This window comes from Knufia obscura (genome assembly GCF_036327395.1).
Source record: "Knufia obscura strain CCFEE 5817 isolate CBS 148926 chromosome Unknown scaffold_3, whole genome shotgun sequence".
Classification (NCBI taxonomy): Eukaryota; Fungi; Ascomycota; class Eurotiomycetes; order Chaetothyriales; family Trichomeriaceae; genus Knufia; species Knufia obscura.
Window position 1 is genome coordinate 1,420,967 of NW_027042689.1, and position 13,275 is coordinate 1,434,241.

The 13,275-nt window shown below is 50.9% G+C and overlaps 3 protein-coding genes across 3 annotated transcripts; all 3 read right to left on the bottom strand.

The window, feature by feature from the left end:
• Positions 1–1,525: 1,525 nt before the first annotated feature.
• On the bottom strand, positions 1,526–2,744 carry PMZ80_003592 (uncharacterized protein; the record flags this gene model as incomplete). Its single annotated transcript, XM_064872021.1, has 3 exons — positions 1,526–2,252; positions 2,301–2,596; positions 2,646–2,744. 3 exons carry the CDS (start codon positions 2,742–2,744, stop codon positions 1,526–1,528), a joined length of 1,122 nt encoding a protein of 373 aa, XP_064732401.1.
• Positions 2,745–6,831: 4,087 nt separating this feature from the next.
• On the bottom strand, positions 6,832–8,722 carry PMZ80_003593 (uncharacterized protein; the record flags this gene model as incomplete). The annotated part of the gene is made up of 2 exons (XM_064872022.1): positions 6,832–8,430; positions 8,486–8,722. 2 exons carry the CDS (start codon positions 8,720–8,722, stop codon positions 6,832–6,834), a joined length of 1,836 nt encoding a protein of 611 aa, XP_064732402.1.
• A 2,699-nt stretch (positions 8,723–11,421) lies between these two features.
• PMZ80_003594 (uncharacterized protein) lies at positions 11,422–12,615 on the bottom strand (the record flags this gene model as incomplete). Its single annotated transcript, XM_064872023.1, has 1 exon — positions 11,422–12,615. The coding sequence occupies one exon, from the start codon at positions 12,613–12,615 to the stop codon at positions 11,422–11,424; it is 1,194 nt and encodes a 397-aa protein (XP_064732403.1).
• Between the last annotated feature and the right edge of the window lie 660 nt (positions 12,616–13,275).

A 13,275-nucleotide genomic window follows, 5' to 3' on the forward strand; every position in this document is an offset into this window, starting at 1 on the left:
CGTTCCCTGCTATGTAAGCTGCAGCCGGGATGCTTCTAAAGCAACCCTTGCTAAGTCATCTTCTCTCACCTGCTTTGGCTCCATCTGGGCCCATTTAGTCTGAGGGTCTTCACCGTATGGAAGAACCTTGCACCGTGACATTTCGCTGCTACCAAGTATTATTTTCTCCACGTTGGTGCGGTGACTGTTTGATGCTGACTTCTCGAATGATCTGCTGTTGGCCCCACCTCCCGTCGCATGGTATTCCTAATCTAGAATCATGCTAACTTTGCTCTCCCGACGGTATCCCATGCAAATTACTGGCACTCAGTGAAGGTTCGCACCAGCAGCGTGACTCGACCAGGGCACGAAACCTGACTTGCCGAAGGCATCAACATACTGTAGTTTACGTGGCGACGCACGCGCATGAAGACCAAGCATGGTCGATCATGGCTTTCAGGGCTCAAGCATATGCGTGGAGCTTCGTAGATATGAAGACTGGGATGCTTTTCGTCCGTAAATGCCGCTTTGGTACGAAAAATCAGCTAGAGTCACGGGCGGAGTTCGAAGATAATTGTAATCGCTCTCGTATGTCGGTACGAGATTGGCTGACCGCATACTTGGGAGCCATGCAGTCTTGTGTTGCACTGGCGAGCACCTAGCACTGACAGTTACTCGTAGACTTCGTTCGAATGCTAAGCACCGCTCGCATGACACAAAATCCGAGTTGCGGTGGTGAATATGGACAGAGCATACCGCCCAGGTCATGAGCATGAAGATCATTCCTCCGTGCAAACGTCGATCGAGCGGGCTTTCAGGAGCTGACAATTATTGTTTGCGCAGATTTTCTGAATGTGGTATCCCGGGCGCTACGCTGACTTGACTCATCTATCTCCCGCAACAGTGCTCTGGTCGGCTCCCACAACCTGGATTTCCCCGACCTCCCTGATCCCCAGATCCGAAAGCCCGAACACCCACGCAGGAGGTCGTGGCTGTGCCCGGTAATTTCCAGGTCCGAGTCGGCCGAGCAGAGATGAGCGAGAGCGACATATGCACCGATTGTTCCGTGGTGCTAACGTCTTGCCGTGGCCAAGACATTCGGCGTCACAGTTGAGGCCGAGCAGGACCAAGACGACGCATCCCGTATCCTCGATGACCAGGCCGCATAGCACTTCCGTTCCTCCCTGAATGGGAGCGGTGTATGCTCGCGCCAGGTTTGACAAATATCACACAGCTGAAGCAAGAGTCCGAACAGAAGGGAGCTTGACCAGGGCAGCCGTGTCCTCGCCTTTTTCAAAACCTTTGGTATTTGTTCGGCGCTGTGGACAAGTTTGTGGTGGTAAGCAGGCGTGCCGATGCCGTGCTTTCCTAGCAGGTCATACGGACGTATTATCGTCCGGACATTGCTACGCCTTTGCTGATATCCAAGAATATTGATCATTATCGATTTCAGCCTCTTGCTCAAACATATCAGCGGAAATGAATTTCAAACCAGCTAACGACGGGCTCATGCGCTGGCTCAGATGACAAGTACGACCATTTGTTACTACAGCTTCGACTTGCTAGAACTATTCTTCAGAACCTCTACACGCTTCCAAGCCCACATTCCATACGGTTTCATCTGACTGCCATATTCCATGGCGCTTGCGCTGCTGGCTTGTCTCTGAGCATACCTGGCAGCGATACCCTGCATAATGACAGCTCCACGGAAGCCGCCGAAAGCAGTGCCCCAGGTCAAGTCCTTCTGAACATCATAACCCGACTCTTCTTTGTACCATTGCATGACCTGATCTAGAGATGGCAGACCTGGCGTGGCCCCTGCCTCAAAATGTGGATTGGCGCGGGTAGTTCTGCTCTCGATCTCGAGTTTTGCGCCGGTAGCTGACCATGTCCATGGACCGACCAAGTTCACGAAGTCAGAGAGCGGATGCCCGATGGTAGCCATCTCCCAGTCCAGTATACCAATGACACGAGGCTCGGTCTTGTGGAACACCAGATTGTCGATCTTATAATCACCATGGATCAACGTGGACCGGTCTTTCGGTTGTTGAGACTTGTCGGTGAAGAAGCCCACCATATCGTGAAAGTGTGGAATATCACCCACTGGCTCTTTTGTGTCCTGGTCTTCAGCAGCTGCCTGCGCTTTTGATATGGTAGTAAAAGTCTTGATCTGACGGTCGTAGAATCCAAAGTGCTTGCCAAAATTGTCCATTCCAACTTTCGAATAATCTACTTTGTGAAATTTGGCAAGAGTTCGTACAGCATCGTGCCACCTGAATCATGGTCAGCGTTTACACCAGAGTCATCTGTACCAGACTCACATCTCCATCCTATGCTCTGCCGAGACGCCAGGGAAATGCGGTTCTGTGATAAACCTGCCGTCCAGGAAAGACATGATGTAGAATGCTGTGCCAATGACGCTGTCATCTTCGCACAGAGCTATTGCCCTAGGAACAGGCACATCTGTGTCTTGAAGAGAATGTATTATCCGGAACTCGCGATCTACTTGGTGGGCTGTTTTCGACAATAGCTTTCCTGGAGGCTTCTTTCGCATCACATAGCGCTGACCATCGGCAGAGGTTACTTGGTAGGTGGGATTCGACTGCCCAAAGCCGAACTGATCGCCGTTAGTGTCAGGACCGGGTCCTTCAAGGAGGGTGACACACCTGCTTGAGGTCCACGGGCGTCTTAATCTCAGGCACATTCTGATCAAGGTACCTCTCGAATGCCTTCTGATCGATTGGTTGTCTGACTGCTCCGGCCATGATGACGAGTCTTGCGCTTTGACAATCAAATAGCGCCCATGTACAGCGACTCAGAGTGATGGCAGGCGTAATCAGGAGCAATACCTCTCGGTCATATCACTTTGGCCTCGTGTATGGCACTGTTCAAGCCATGGTTGTCGGATAACGGCTTCCCGCAGTTTTTGGCTCTTGATGAGGTCCAGCTTCCGAGGTTGCCTCGGCTCAAATTGAAGAGCTAAGGAGACAACCTAAAATTACCTCGAGGCGATTGTTACCGTATATCCTTAACTCACACGTTCAAATAGTGCGCTGACTGTTCTGATAAGGAGATGGCACCACTGTTGAGCGCCGTGCTATGAAAATATCCTCGCACACGCCCCCTCAATGTATAGAATAAATATGGAAGGAAAGGAGCCACATAAGAACGCTCTGCCCTGCCAAGAACGCCAAGATCACTTCCGAGAATGTTAGACGCGTCGAGAACGCGTCCCAAAATGTGTGCGATGATTGCGTAGAATATTCCACGCATTCACGGCAGTATTCAGAACAATGTCTACTACCGCACCCACAGATCGAAGCGAGACCCCAAATCAGCAGCATCTGCCTCCTTCTTTGCCCAATTCACCCCTTCCGAAGAGAGTCAAAGCAGACACCACACAAGCAATGGCCGCGCCCACTCCTACACCGATGCCAGGAGCAGCACCAGTTCCTCCACCAACAACGACATCCACTGCTACATTACCGCCTGTGTCGGCTCTATTACCTAGCGTGACTGCCGCCCCAACGATGCCTCAAGTGGCTGCCCCTACCGTTCCTCCATTACTTGTTCAGAAATTGGCACCAACCGCCACGACACCCACACGGGGCTCTGCTTTTGCTGCCGGCTACGATCTCTATGCAAGTGCACAAACAACAGTCAAGTCAAAAAACAAAGCCCTTGTATCTACATCACTAGCAATAGCTGTACCGCCTGGGACATACGGACGTATAGCCCCACGATCCGGCCTGGCCTCCAAACACTTTCTTGATACCGGCGCAGGCGTTATCGATGCAGATTATCGAGGAGAAGTCAAAGTGCTGCTTTTTAACTTCAGTGAGGTCGACTATGAAGTGAAGCAGGGAGAGCGCATTGCACAGCTAGTCCTAGAAAGAATCGTTACACCTGAAGTGGTGGAGGTCGAAGCTCTGGAAGTGAGCGTCAGAGGCGCGGGCGGCTTTGGAAGCACTGGGTACATTTGAGGTCACAGAAACGCAGAACGAAACAATGTCCCGATTAGCCTTAGAAGGGATGATGTTGTCTGGCCAAACGACTGCCACTCGGTCACTGATGAGCAGAGTATTGCAGAATTGCGCAGTACACCCAGGCGGATGCTATGCGAACGGTGGGCAAGAGCGCCGTGAGCTAGCATAACAGTTGAGAGCAGTTGCCTTTTATGCAACACACGCCTGCTAGATCACGGGATCATGCGAAGTTAGCGCTTCTCATCCCTTGAAGTGCATCACAGCCTCGCGCCTGCCACAACTGCACCGTCTGGGAAGGTGGTGTGTAGGTTTCAACGAACGTTTCCCAGGATCTTGCGTTGCAACCATGATAGAGCTTGACGGTGGAAACTCAGCAGCTGGGCTGGTCAGTCTGCCAAGCGGCAATGCATATCATCTCTGTTTGCTAAACGGGTATCAGAAAAACTTTGCGCTGCTGAAAGAAATCTTTTCAACCACATCAGTCTTGTATCGTTCGTCTAATACACAGTACAAGCGAACTAACCCTAGATTCGATGCAGATCGTTGAGCAGTCTACGAAACGGCTTCTGCCGTTGGTATTAGGCTGCCAAAATCTAGTGAGACCTAGTCTTTGCATAACACAACCCACTCGGAAATGCACAGGCTTCTCGAATGCATACTCATAGACTCGAGCTTCAGAATGAGCGGCTAACTAACCGTGTGATAATTTAGGAGCTTAGGTAGATCTACGCCTACGTAAACCTTCTGTTACATAGGGGCTGAAATGCTTTGATAGTGTCAGCACACTGGCAAGCTACACCCGCTGCTCATGAGCTACCAAACGCCCAACGAGCTTACCCTCATACGTAGTGTACTTCTTGCCAACACTATTCGGCTCCTCTTCGGTAACACTACTACCAGCTCCTTCTAGAGCTCGCAATCCTGGACCAACAAGTGCTGGTAGCGGTAGCTAATAATACCGAACCGAACTCGCATACTAGCGGATGGTCGACCACGTCCTTGGCAAAATCGAGGTACGTTTCAAGCACCTGTTAACAGGCACCAAGTTCCATTCAAGCTTTCGTTCACCACGAACTCAAAGCCTGAGACAAATGAATACGAACGATCATCGGCAGGTTGGCCCACTACCACGCGGAAATTCGGACGGCATCCAAGTTTTTAAAGGATTCCGAATGTAAACATCGCTTGTGAATGCTCTTGGAACACGAGTGGCTCTTGGCTCAGAGACAGTCCGACCGAGGAGACCACCTCGAAGCAAGATGCATTCAATCCTTCTATTGGAGAACCTTCAAGTCACTGGTGGACAGAAGCTCAGAAGCACGCAGCAAGACCACCTTAGCTCCTGGGCTCACTCCTGTCATCGGGCAAAAGGCAATTGCTGTCTACCCATGTGAGCTATCGTGATCATTCGAATATCATCGCTGTCGGCAATTCATGTCCCAGACTTGATGCATATTCCCATCGGCGCTGAGCTAATCAGCAACAGGACGTACCATGCGCCTTTCTTGTAATCCTAGAATTCATGCACCTCCTCTTACGATATCAATCCTACACCAACGGCTCACCTTCACTTTGTCTAATCAGCCTAAATCAGCTATCACACCCTGTTTCAGCAAGCTGCCGGCTCATCGTTACTGCTGGCAAGTCAGGTTGTCCTCAACCAAAATTCACAGTTCTTGCCGGTACATAGCAGCAACCATGAACATGCTCAATCGAGCTCTGTCCGGCACTGCTGCCGGCATTTCGACCCAGCTCCTACATTCTAGGATCGAGGCAAGCTAAGCACAAAGCACAGTAGGGAGTTCCATCGGGGCAGACACCAAGCCATGTTCCGAGAACAGGAGGCACAGCTGCTTGACATTCCAATACAACGGCGACGTACGTATCAAGTCCACGACCACATCATCCATCTTGGATACGGCACGACCCGCTCTAGAAGCCACTGAGTCAACAGACCGCCCTTGGAAGCGGTAAGCAAAAGTCGGTGGGACGTGACGTGACGTGAACCATGCACGGTGTTGACAGCATCACTGACTGACCGACGTTGCGCAACGTGGAACACTGATCGTTACACAGCGTCCGGATCGATCGATTGACTGGCCTCTGACCATTGATTCAGACAAGGAGGTCAAAGCTGACCTGAATGACACGGTCACGTATATATGGTTGTTGGACGAGAAAGGTATCGTCGTGCTCTGTTGGCTAGAACACAGCCGACGATGTAGATGAAGGTAGCGTGCTCCGAGTCTACCTTGAAGTCTTCCTTGCTGCTTAGCTGGCTTTGCTGCTTCTGAGTTCTATGCGACCAAATTATTGGACAGGAAAGAAAGGCACCTGGACTCGTCCCCGCCAACACGTACTTCTGGTGAGCAACCAACGCAGGAGACGCAATAAGCGTAAGTAAACATTTGAGCAAGCAAGAACTTTTCATGCCATAGTGACACTTAGATGGGTTCATCCAAATAAATAAGTACACATACCAGAAGCGTGCTTGCGAACAGGCAAGTCAAAAACTCCACTTGAACCCGATAATCAGCGTGCTGTTGTTGCCGCATCTCCGATGCTCAAGCGACGTTCGCGAGCATAATAATTGCCTCTGATAGGCACATTAGAAGCAGTGTCTCTTTCAAAAACAGAATGTCCAACCAAAAGCCATAAAAGGCTTCCGTTTATGTACAAGGAGAACCCAATTAAAAAAACAGATCTCTGATATCTGTATCCTAGATACCCTAACACAATAACCAAGATCGAAAGTTGAAGTGTTGTGAAGATAGACGTCGTGAAGCCGTCAAATCGTGAGCGTCATGAAGTCGTGGAAGTGCAGTCGTCACGGGCCATAAATAGTGTCGAGATATTGTGCCGAGAGTCAATACGGCACAGCTTGAAATGCGGCCTGATGCTGCATATTGTAGTGCTGCGGATGTCTTCTGATCGACATAGGCTGAGTGTGAGGGTACGAACCACTCTGCATCGGGAATGGCACATGTTGCGGCACGAAGGCTTGTGGTTGCGGCGCCATCTGTTGCATCGCTTGCGGCGGGTATACCATCTGATTTGCACCATCGAAGTCGTAGTACAGTGGCTCTTGTTCGGGGCTTGTGTCAAAGCCGTCGTCGTACTCTGCTTCAGGTTGAGGGCACACTTGGTCGAACTCGGCGAGCTGCTCGGTTGGATATGAGACCATGTTGGCATCTGGAGCGAAACTTTGAACAATGTTTCGACCGCCCATGTTCATCTCGAAGGTCTCGTACATCCAATCCTTCAAGAATTCCATGGATGGCCAGCTGCCACCACCCATACCACCACGACCCTCGGACTTCTTGCCTCGGCCACCTCTTTTGTTCTTGCAAGGGTTGAAGTGAGCCCGTCGTAGGTGAGCGGCGGCATTGTAGTTGGCGCCATATGTCTTGCCAGTACGGCAAGATTTGCAGTTGATCAAGAAGCGACCGCTCTCGGAGGCATCACGGCAGACCCAGACACGTCGAATTTGAGTATGGTGACGTTCGATGTGTCGGCGGAGTTCGTGGTCGCCGTGAAAGCCTTGCGGCTGATCATTACAGAATTGGCAAAAGGTTGTCTTACGTGGAGCTTGCTGACGTGTGTGTCGAGCAATCTCAGCTTTGTGCACAATTGTGCCGTCTTCATTCTTGAAAGCTTTGAGCTTTGGAGCAGGTTGTTCACCTGAAACATCATCTTTGTTTTTCGGCGCAATAGGCCGTGTGCCTTGAGCGTTCTGTTCTTGAACTCTCTTTGTGACACGAGATTGAATCGAAAGAGATGGAGTACCTTCTTGCGAAGGTGACAGCTTGATCTCAACTGGGGTTGTTGAGTGAAGTGGGGAGTATTTAGAGACAGGAAAGAGAGGGGCACTTTGGTAATCAGCAGAGCTGGCTACCAAAGGTAGGGGTACATCGTTGACAAAAGGAAAAAGCTCTTGTGAATCTCCACTTGAACTGTCCGAAGCAGATGAACCTACTCGGCACATGAACAAGGGATCACAGAGCAGGTCGTTGGTGTTGTTGCGAGACATCGGCTCACTAGTGATAGTAGTGGCGTTTGTCAAGCTCGAATCACCAGAAATTGGTGCTGGAGAGTAGTCTACAGCTTGACCCAATGTAGCTGGGCTGATTTGTGAATATTCTTGTGTTTGCGAGAGAAAGGGTGTGTTCGAAGGTGAGAAGTCGACAGGAATCTGCTGCTGAGCCAAGTAGGCTTTGGGCGAGTAGTCTTGGACCTCATCGATCTGGTGGAGGGTTGATGGCTTGAAGGACCGACTCGGATAAGATGCACCTGAAGTCGAGAGACGTCGTCCAGGAGTTGCTTGATGCCGTCGAGGAATTGCGATGGGCGCAGATTCGGCAGTGGTTTTGACATCTTGTGTAAAGGTTTGCTGGGGTTTTGTGGCAGTTGGTCGGCTTGGAGCAGAAAGATGTCGTTCGAGCGTAGGCGCTGAGGAGGCCATGGTCTGCAGAGGCTGGTCAAACCAAAGAAGGATAGCAGTAGAGGGCTAGGGAACCTACGATAAAGGGACGCTTAGATCCAGGTTCCATACCAATCATCGAAGCACATGATCCTGATCGCTTCTGGGGAATACTGCTTGAGAGCTGGGCTTCTGAGCCGTTGGCTTGAGCGGCAACCCATTGCAAGTACTTCGACCATTTAGCCTGTCTTTCGGCTTCTGGGAGGTTTGCTGTTTGTTGGTAGAAGGCGGCTTGTGAAGATCGCATTGTGTTTACCAAGGCGTCGCCGCTAGCCATGGTGAACTCCTCACGAGATGATAGTCGAAGTCGAAAATATGTAGATCTGTCTTTCAGTGCAGCCAATCAATAGCGGCTAAGCGAGAATATCAGCCCAAAAGTTCGGTAAATCTGAAAGCAGGAAGAACATCAGTAGTAAACGTGCGCCTGCAACGTACCTGCTCAGAAATGCGAAAACTGAGGATTCGAATTGAACAGAAACTGTATCTTAGCAGAATAGGAGTGTACGGTAAGAGGAGAAGAAAAAGTGAGATCGGCTGAGAAGGTGGGCTAGTTGTATGCTCCTACGGCTCCTCAGATTTGGCTGAGCTTTTTGTGGAGGAGAATTTGCGAAGCAGTCAGGCAAACGGTGAGCAGAAGCTCTCCGGCGGAAGGAAGCACCACAAGGTCGAATCCAGCTAGCGAGCCCAGGCGGAAAGTGGGCTGCGATGACGAGCTTCGGGCAAGGATTGTCGCTCCTGATTCAGGACTAGCTGGCCACGAATGGGTGTGGTGTGGAAGGAAACGGAGGCTTGTGACGACGCCGGAGGTAGCAAACCTGGTCACAGTTGTGAGGACGAGACGTGAGACTCTGGTCTTGACTCGAGTTGATGGTGGGGTGCCGGCAATCTGGCACGGGCGTAGCCATCGGAGCGGTCCACGAGTGAAGTCAAGTCTCAAGTTATCGATGGTTTGATTGGATGCTTCACTTTTGGCAGCGTTGATCCAATCGTACTTTCTGCGGCCGTCCCACTGCGACCTCATTGCTTCTTCGCGAACCAAACGTCTTTTGTGACCAGTAACAATTGCGCTCATGATCTGTGTTTCTGCCCAACCCTAACTAACTTTGTCGCTGTGCCGCAGGGTATTGCTTGCTGAAATCCCAAGCAGTTTTCTTCCATGCCAGTCGTTCTGTCGTTATGGACTCCAGATATGCACTGTACCTTTACGCGTCTCTAGCACGTGCGTAAGCATGCCAGATCGAATGATCCCACGCGCAATCGGTACGACCAAGTCAACGCCTGTACTACGGAACAGTCCCTTGATCGTCTTGAACATTGGCTCTGATAGCAACGCAGAGCCTAGACTGTGTCGCAGTGAACAAAGGACAAACTGCGGCATGATGTTGGGCACATAAGAAGAAGGACACCGCAGTGTATCACAACATGAGCAGTTGTTCAGCAAATTCATCAAGTTACTGCGAACTATTCGGCGGAACTGAGTACGAGACAAAAGGCACCGATGGCCTGATTGCCTACTTCAATACCACGTGCTCTTTACCCATCAAGCCCGTATAGCCTGGTGCGCTGCAGCTGGATGCTCAATCGCAGAGTCGGAAGCCTGCCGAGCATTGGCCGAGTCACACCATGCCTCCACGAAAGCTCACGTGGGCGTTGTTACTTCCTCCGGAGATTGCCTTCAGAAAGACCTAACAATACTGCTGATTGAGCCGACAGGCCGCGCAGTTGGCTATCGAATAATCGGCAAGGCCTGGTTGGTTCCCAGCCGGCATGTTGACCGAGGTTGAATCTGTCTCGGATGCCAATTTTGGGCTTGAGATCGAGATATTTCTTCTGGCATGCATAGGTCACATGTCCAGTCCAAGATTGGGCACAAACGCGCGAAAGCCGTCAAGCCGTTATTCGATAGGAGCCATGTGCTTCGTCTCGAGGTGAGTGGAAGCTGTGAAGCTTGGCTAGGCGTGAAGCAACTGCCTTAAGGTATTCGTGCCTGATGCCAGCGTTCCCCGGCAAATCTTATTGGTCCATGCTTTACCTGACAGGCCTCTGACCGAGCAGCCTCGTCCTGAACACCCTCGAGCGGTCTGCTGTTGACCCAATCTACCCTCTAAGGAGATATCATGCGCTGCTGACTTGCCGCACAGGCACCTCTACCAGCACATTAACCGAGCACTCAGACGCCGAATCTGGAAGCATGTCCACAAATGTTGTCTCTGCTCTGGATGCAACGGTAGCAAGCCTAGCCCAGAAGTCACAGTCACCTGATCACTGCTACCTAACAACACGACCAGCGAAGGGTTGCTGTGCTTCGCGGCCCTGCAAAAGCACTTCTGAGCACGCTTCTACCTCCTAGGTTATTGGAAATTACCACGAAGTCCACTACAGACCAATCCTCCCAGACACGGAACCATTTCCTAGCCAAGTTTCTTATTCTTTATCCAATGCCCACTCCACTGTACCTGTGTGTTGAAGGTTGATCTCATGCGGCCAATCATCCTTTGATGGAATGATGTGCAAGCTCCCTCACTTGTTCACACTTGGGCTGGAAGTCCTCCTCACCTCCGGGTGCGAAAAGACAGAGCATGTTGTTGCATCAAACTGATTACAGAACCGAGATCCAAACAACGCATACCAGAGACGATCAGACCATGCAGTCAATGATCGCTCTGCTGCGACCGGGAATCGCAGGTGTTCTACGATCACCGATGGAAATTGACGCACATACCACCTCGTCCAGCTCTTCAATCGGGCGGACTCCGAAGAAAGCCCTAAGGACGATTGAGGGAAAGTCTTCAGGGCTCAAAGATCTGGCCCGTCGATGGAGTTGAAGGACAAGCAAAGGCAATCGAGTGAGGCACATCAGATATGTTGTTGCATCTAGACTACCTACCGATGAAGCTCTAGCAAATACAGAACATGCTCAAACCACAGAAACAAGCTCCATGCGCCATAATATCGCACCCACAACATCTATTTCACTCAGCACTGCCGCTCATCGAAGAGGCCTTCCATCTGCTCTGCCAGCCCCCGAAAGCCATGCTGAATGATCTTACGTCCTGCAAGCTCATTCGCAAAATCCAATTTCTGCTTCAATGACCAAGCACAAGCAGTATTATCCTTATCATGCTCCCGACATAGGAACCCGAACAACATCCCTGCTATGAACGTGTCGCCGGCTCCAACAGTATCAACCACTTTTTTGCCATCCAAATCAAACGCCGGACTGCTAATAATGCTCGTATCCAGATCTGCAGCAGAGCAGGGCAATATCAGTGCACAAGAACCCTTATCTCCCCAGGTGCTGATTAGGGTTCGCTCACAGCCACCAGTACCATAATTGTTGAAGCCCAGCACCGCAGCTTGCTCCTTCAGACACTCCGCAGCGGAGCTACATCCCTCTCCTTCAGCCCAGCTGCGTGAGTATAGTATCACATCTGCTTGATGCGCCAGGTCCTGGAGGCCCTCTCTGCCAGGCTTCTCGAGCTCAACTGATATCCTTAGATTGGGTGCCGGTGACCTAGACTCATTCCGCGTGACTGCCAGATGTGCTCGAAGGTATTTGATACACTCCAGTGTGGTCGGCGGTATGCGACCTTCGAAGTGGAACCAGATATGCTCTTTGGGTCCCACGTCCGACAACAGCTCATCGGCGATGGTTTTGAACTCGTCGAAGGTCATCTCTTCCAGCATATTGTGGTTTATGATGGTGCGGGAACCGGATGACTGATCTGAGATTATGTATGAAGATACGGGTTCGGCATGTGCATCACGGTAAATGCAGTGTGAAAAATCGACACCGGATGGTATCGGCGCGCTCACAGGACTTGACTTTGAGTCATCTGTTGTTGCCGCCTTGCTTTCAGCAGGGTCGAAAGATGCAAGGATGAATGGTATTTGTGGTGACTTGCGAGATGGAAGTGTGGATATGAGAGAGAGCTCCGGCACAGCAGCTCCTTCTGTGGCATCTGATCTTGGCGTATAACCGTTCATTCGACGAGCATGCTCAAGCCGAACAAGCTGCTGCAGGACCTCAAGGCTGTTAGGACAATTCCCACCTCGACGCTTCGTGAGGTTCGTCGCGCGTGTTTTGGAGTCCTGCTCTGGAAAGTGCGGCACTTCGAGAATCGTGTCGATCGCACAGGCGCCGACGGCGATGAGTCGTGATCTTTGCATGACTGTTCTATTCCTTAGTGTCAGTTGCTGGTCAGTCAGTCCGGCTGACAAGTCTCTGATGTTCAACTGGATAGCTTTGCTCGCTATTCGTACTTGTCGAATGGGTCTTGGTCGTACTCTAACGTGCTTTAGTGGGTTGTTGTGAACTGGTATAAGATGGATTGACCTGCAGCTTGCTCCGCAGGCTTCCATTATATGTTTACCTAACGCCAGTGACATTGACGCGTTGCTGGCAGGGTGATACCATGGCCTGCAAGATCTACCTTGCGACGAATATCACCAGCCAAATTGTCTGTTCGGGATCTCACATGGTCACCCCAATGTATGCAATCAAATTCCCGCCAGTTGGCGGTGGTGTGAGTGTGACGAAGTGAAGAAGTACGCTCGCAGCAGAATGTTCACTTACCTTCAACGTTGCGGTTTTATGCAATCAGACCCCATGGCTGAACAAACGAGTTTGCTTGCTACTGCACACGTAAGTGTCATTGAGGATTCAACGAGCGCTTGTTACCATGCATATACTGGTACATGCTTCCAAATTTCCAGGTGCTTCTCTAGCAGCAGCTTGAGAGTAATAGATGCATTCCATCGAAGTTCGTGTTGTTTGTGAGGGGCTATACGGCATACTTCTACACCCCGTTGCGCTGCGGTCCAAGCAAT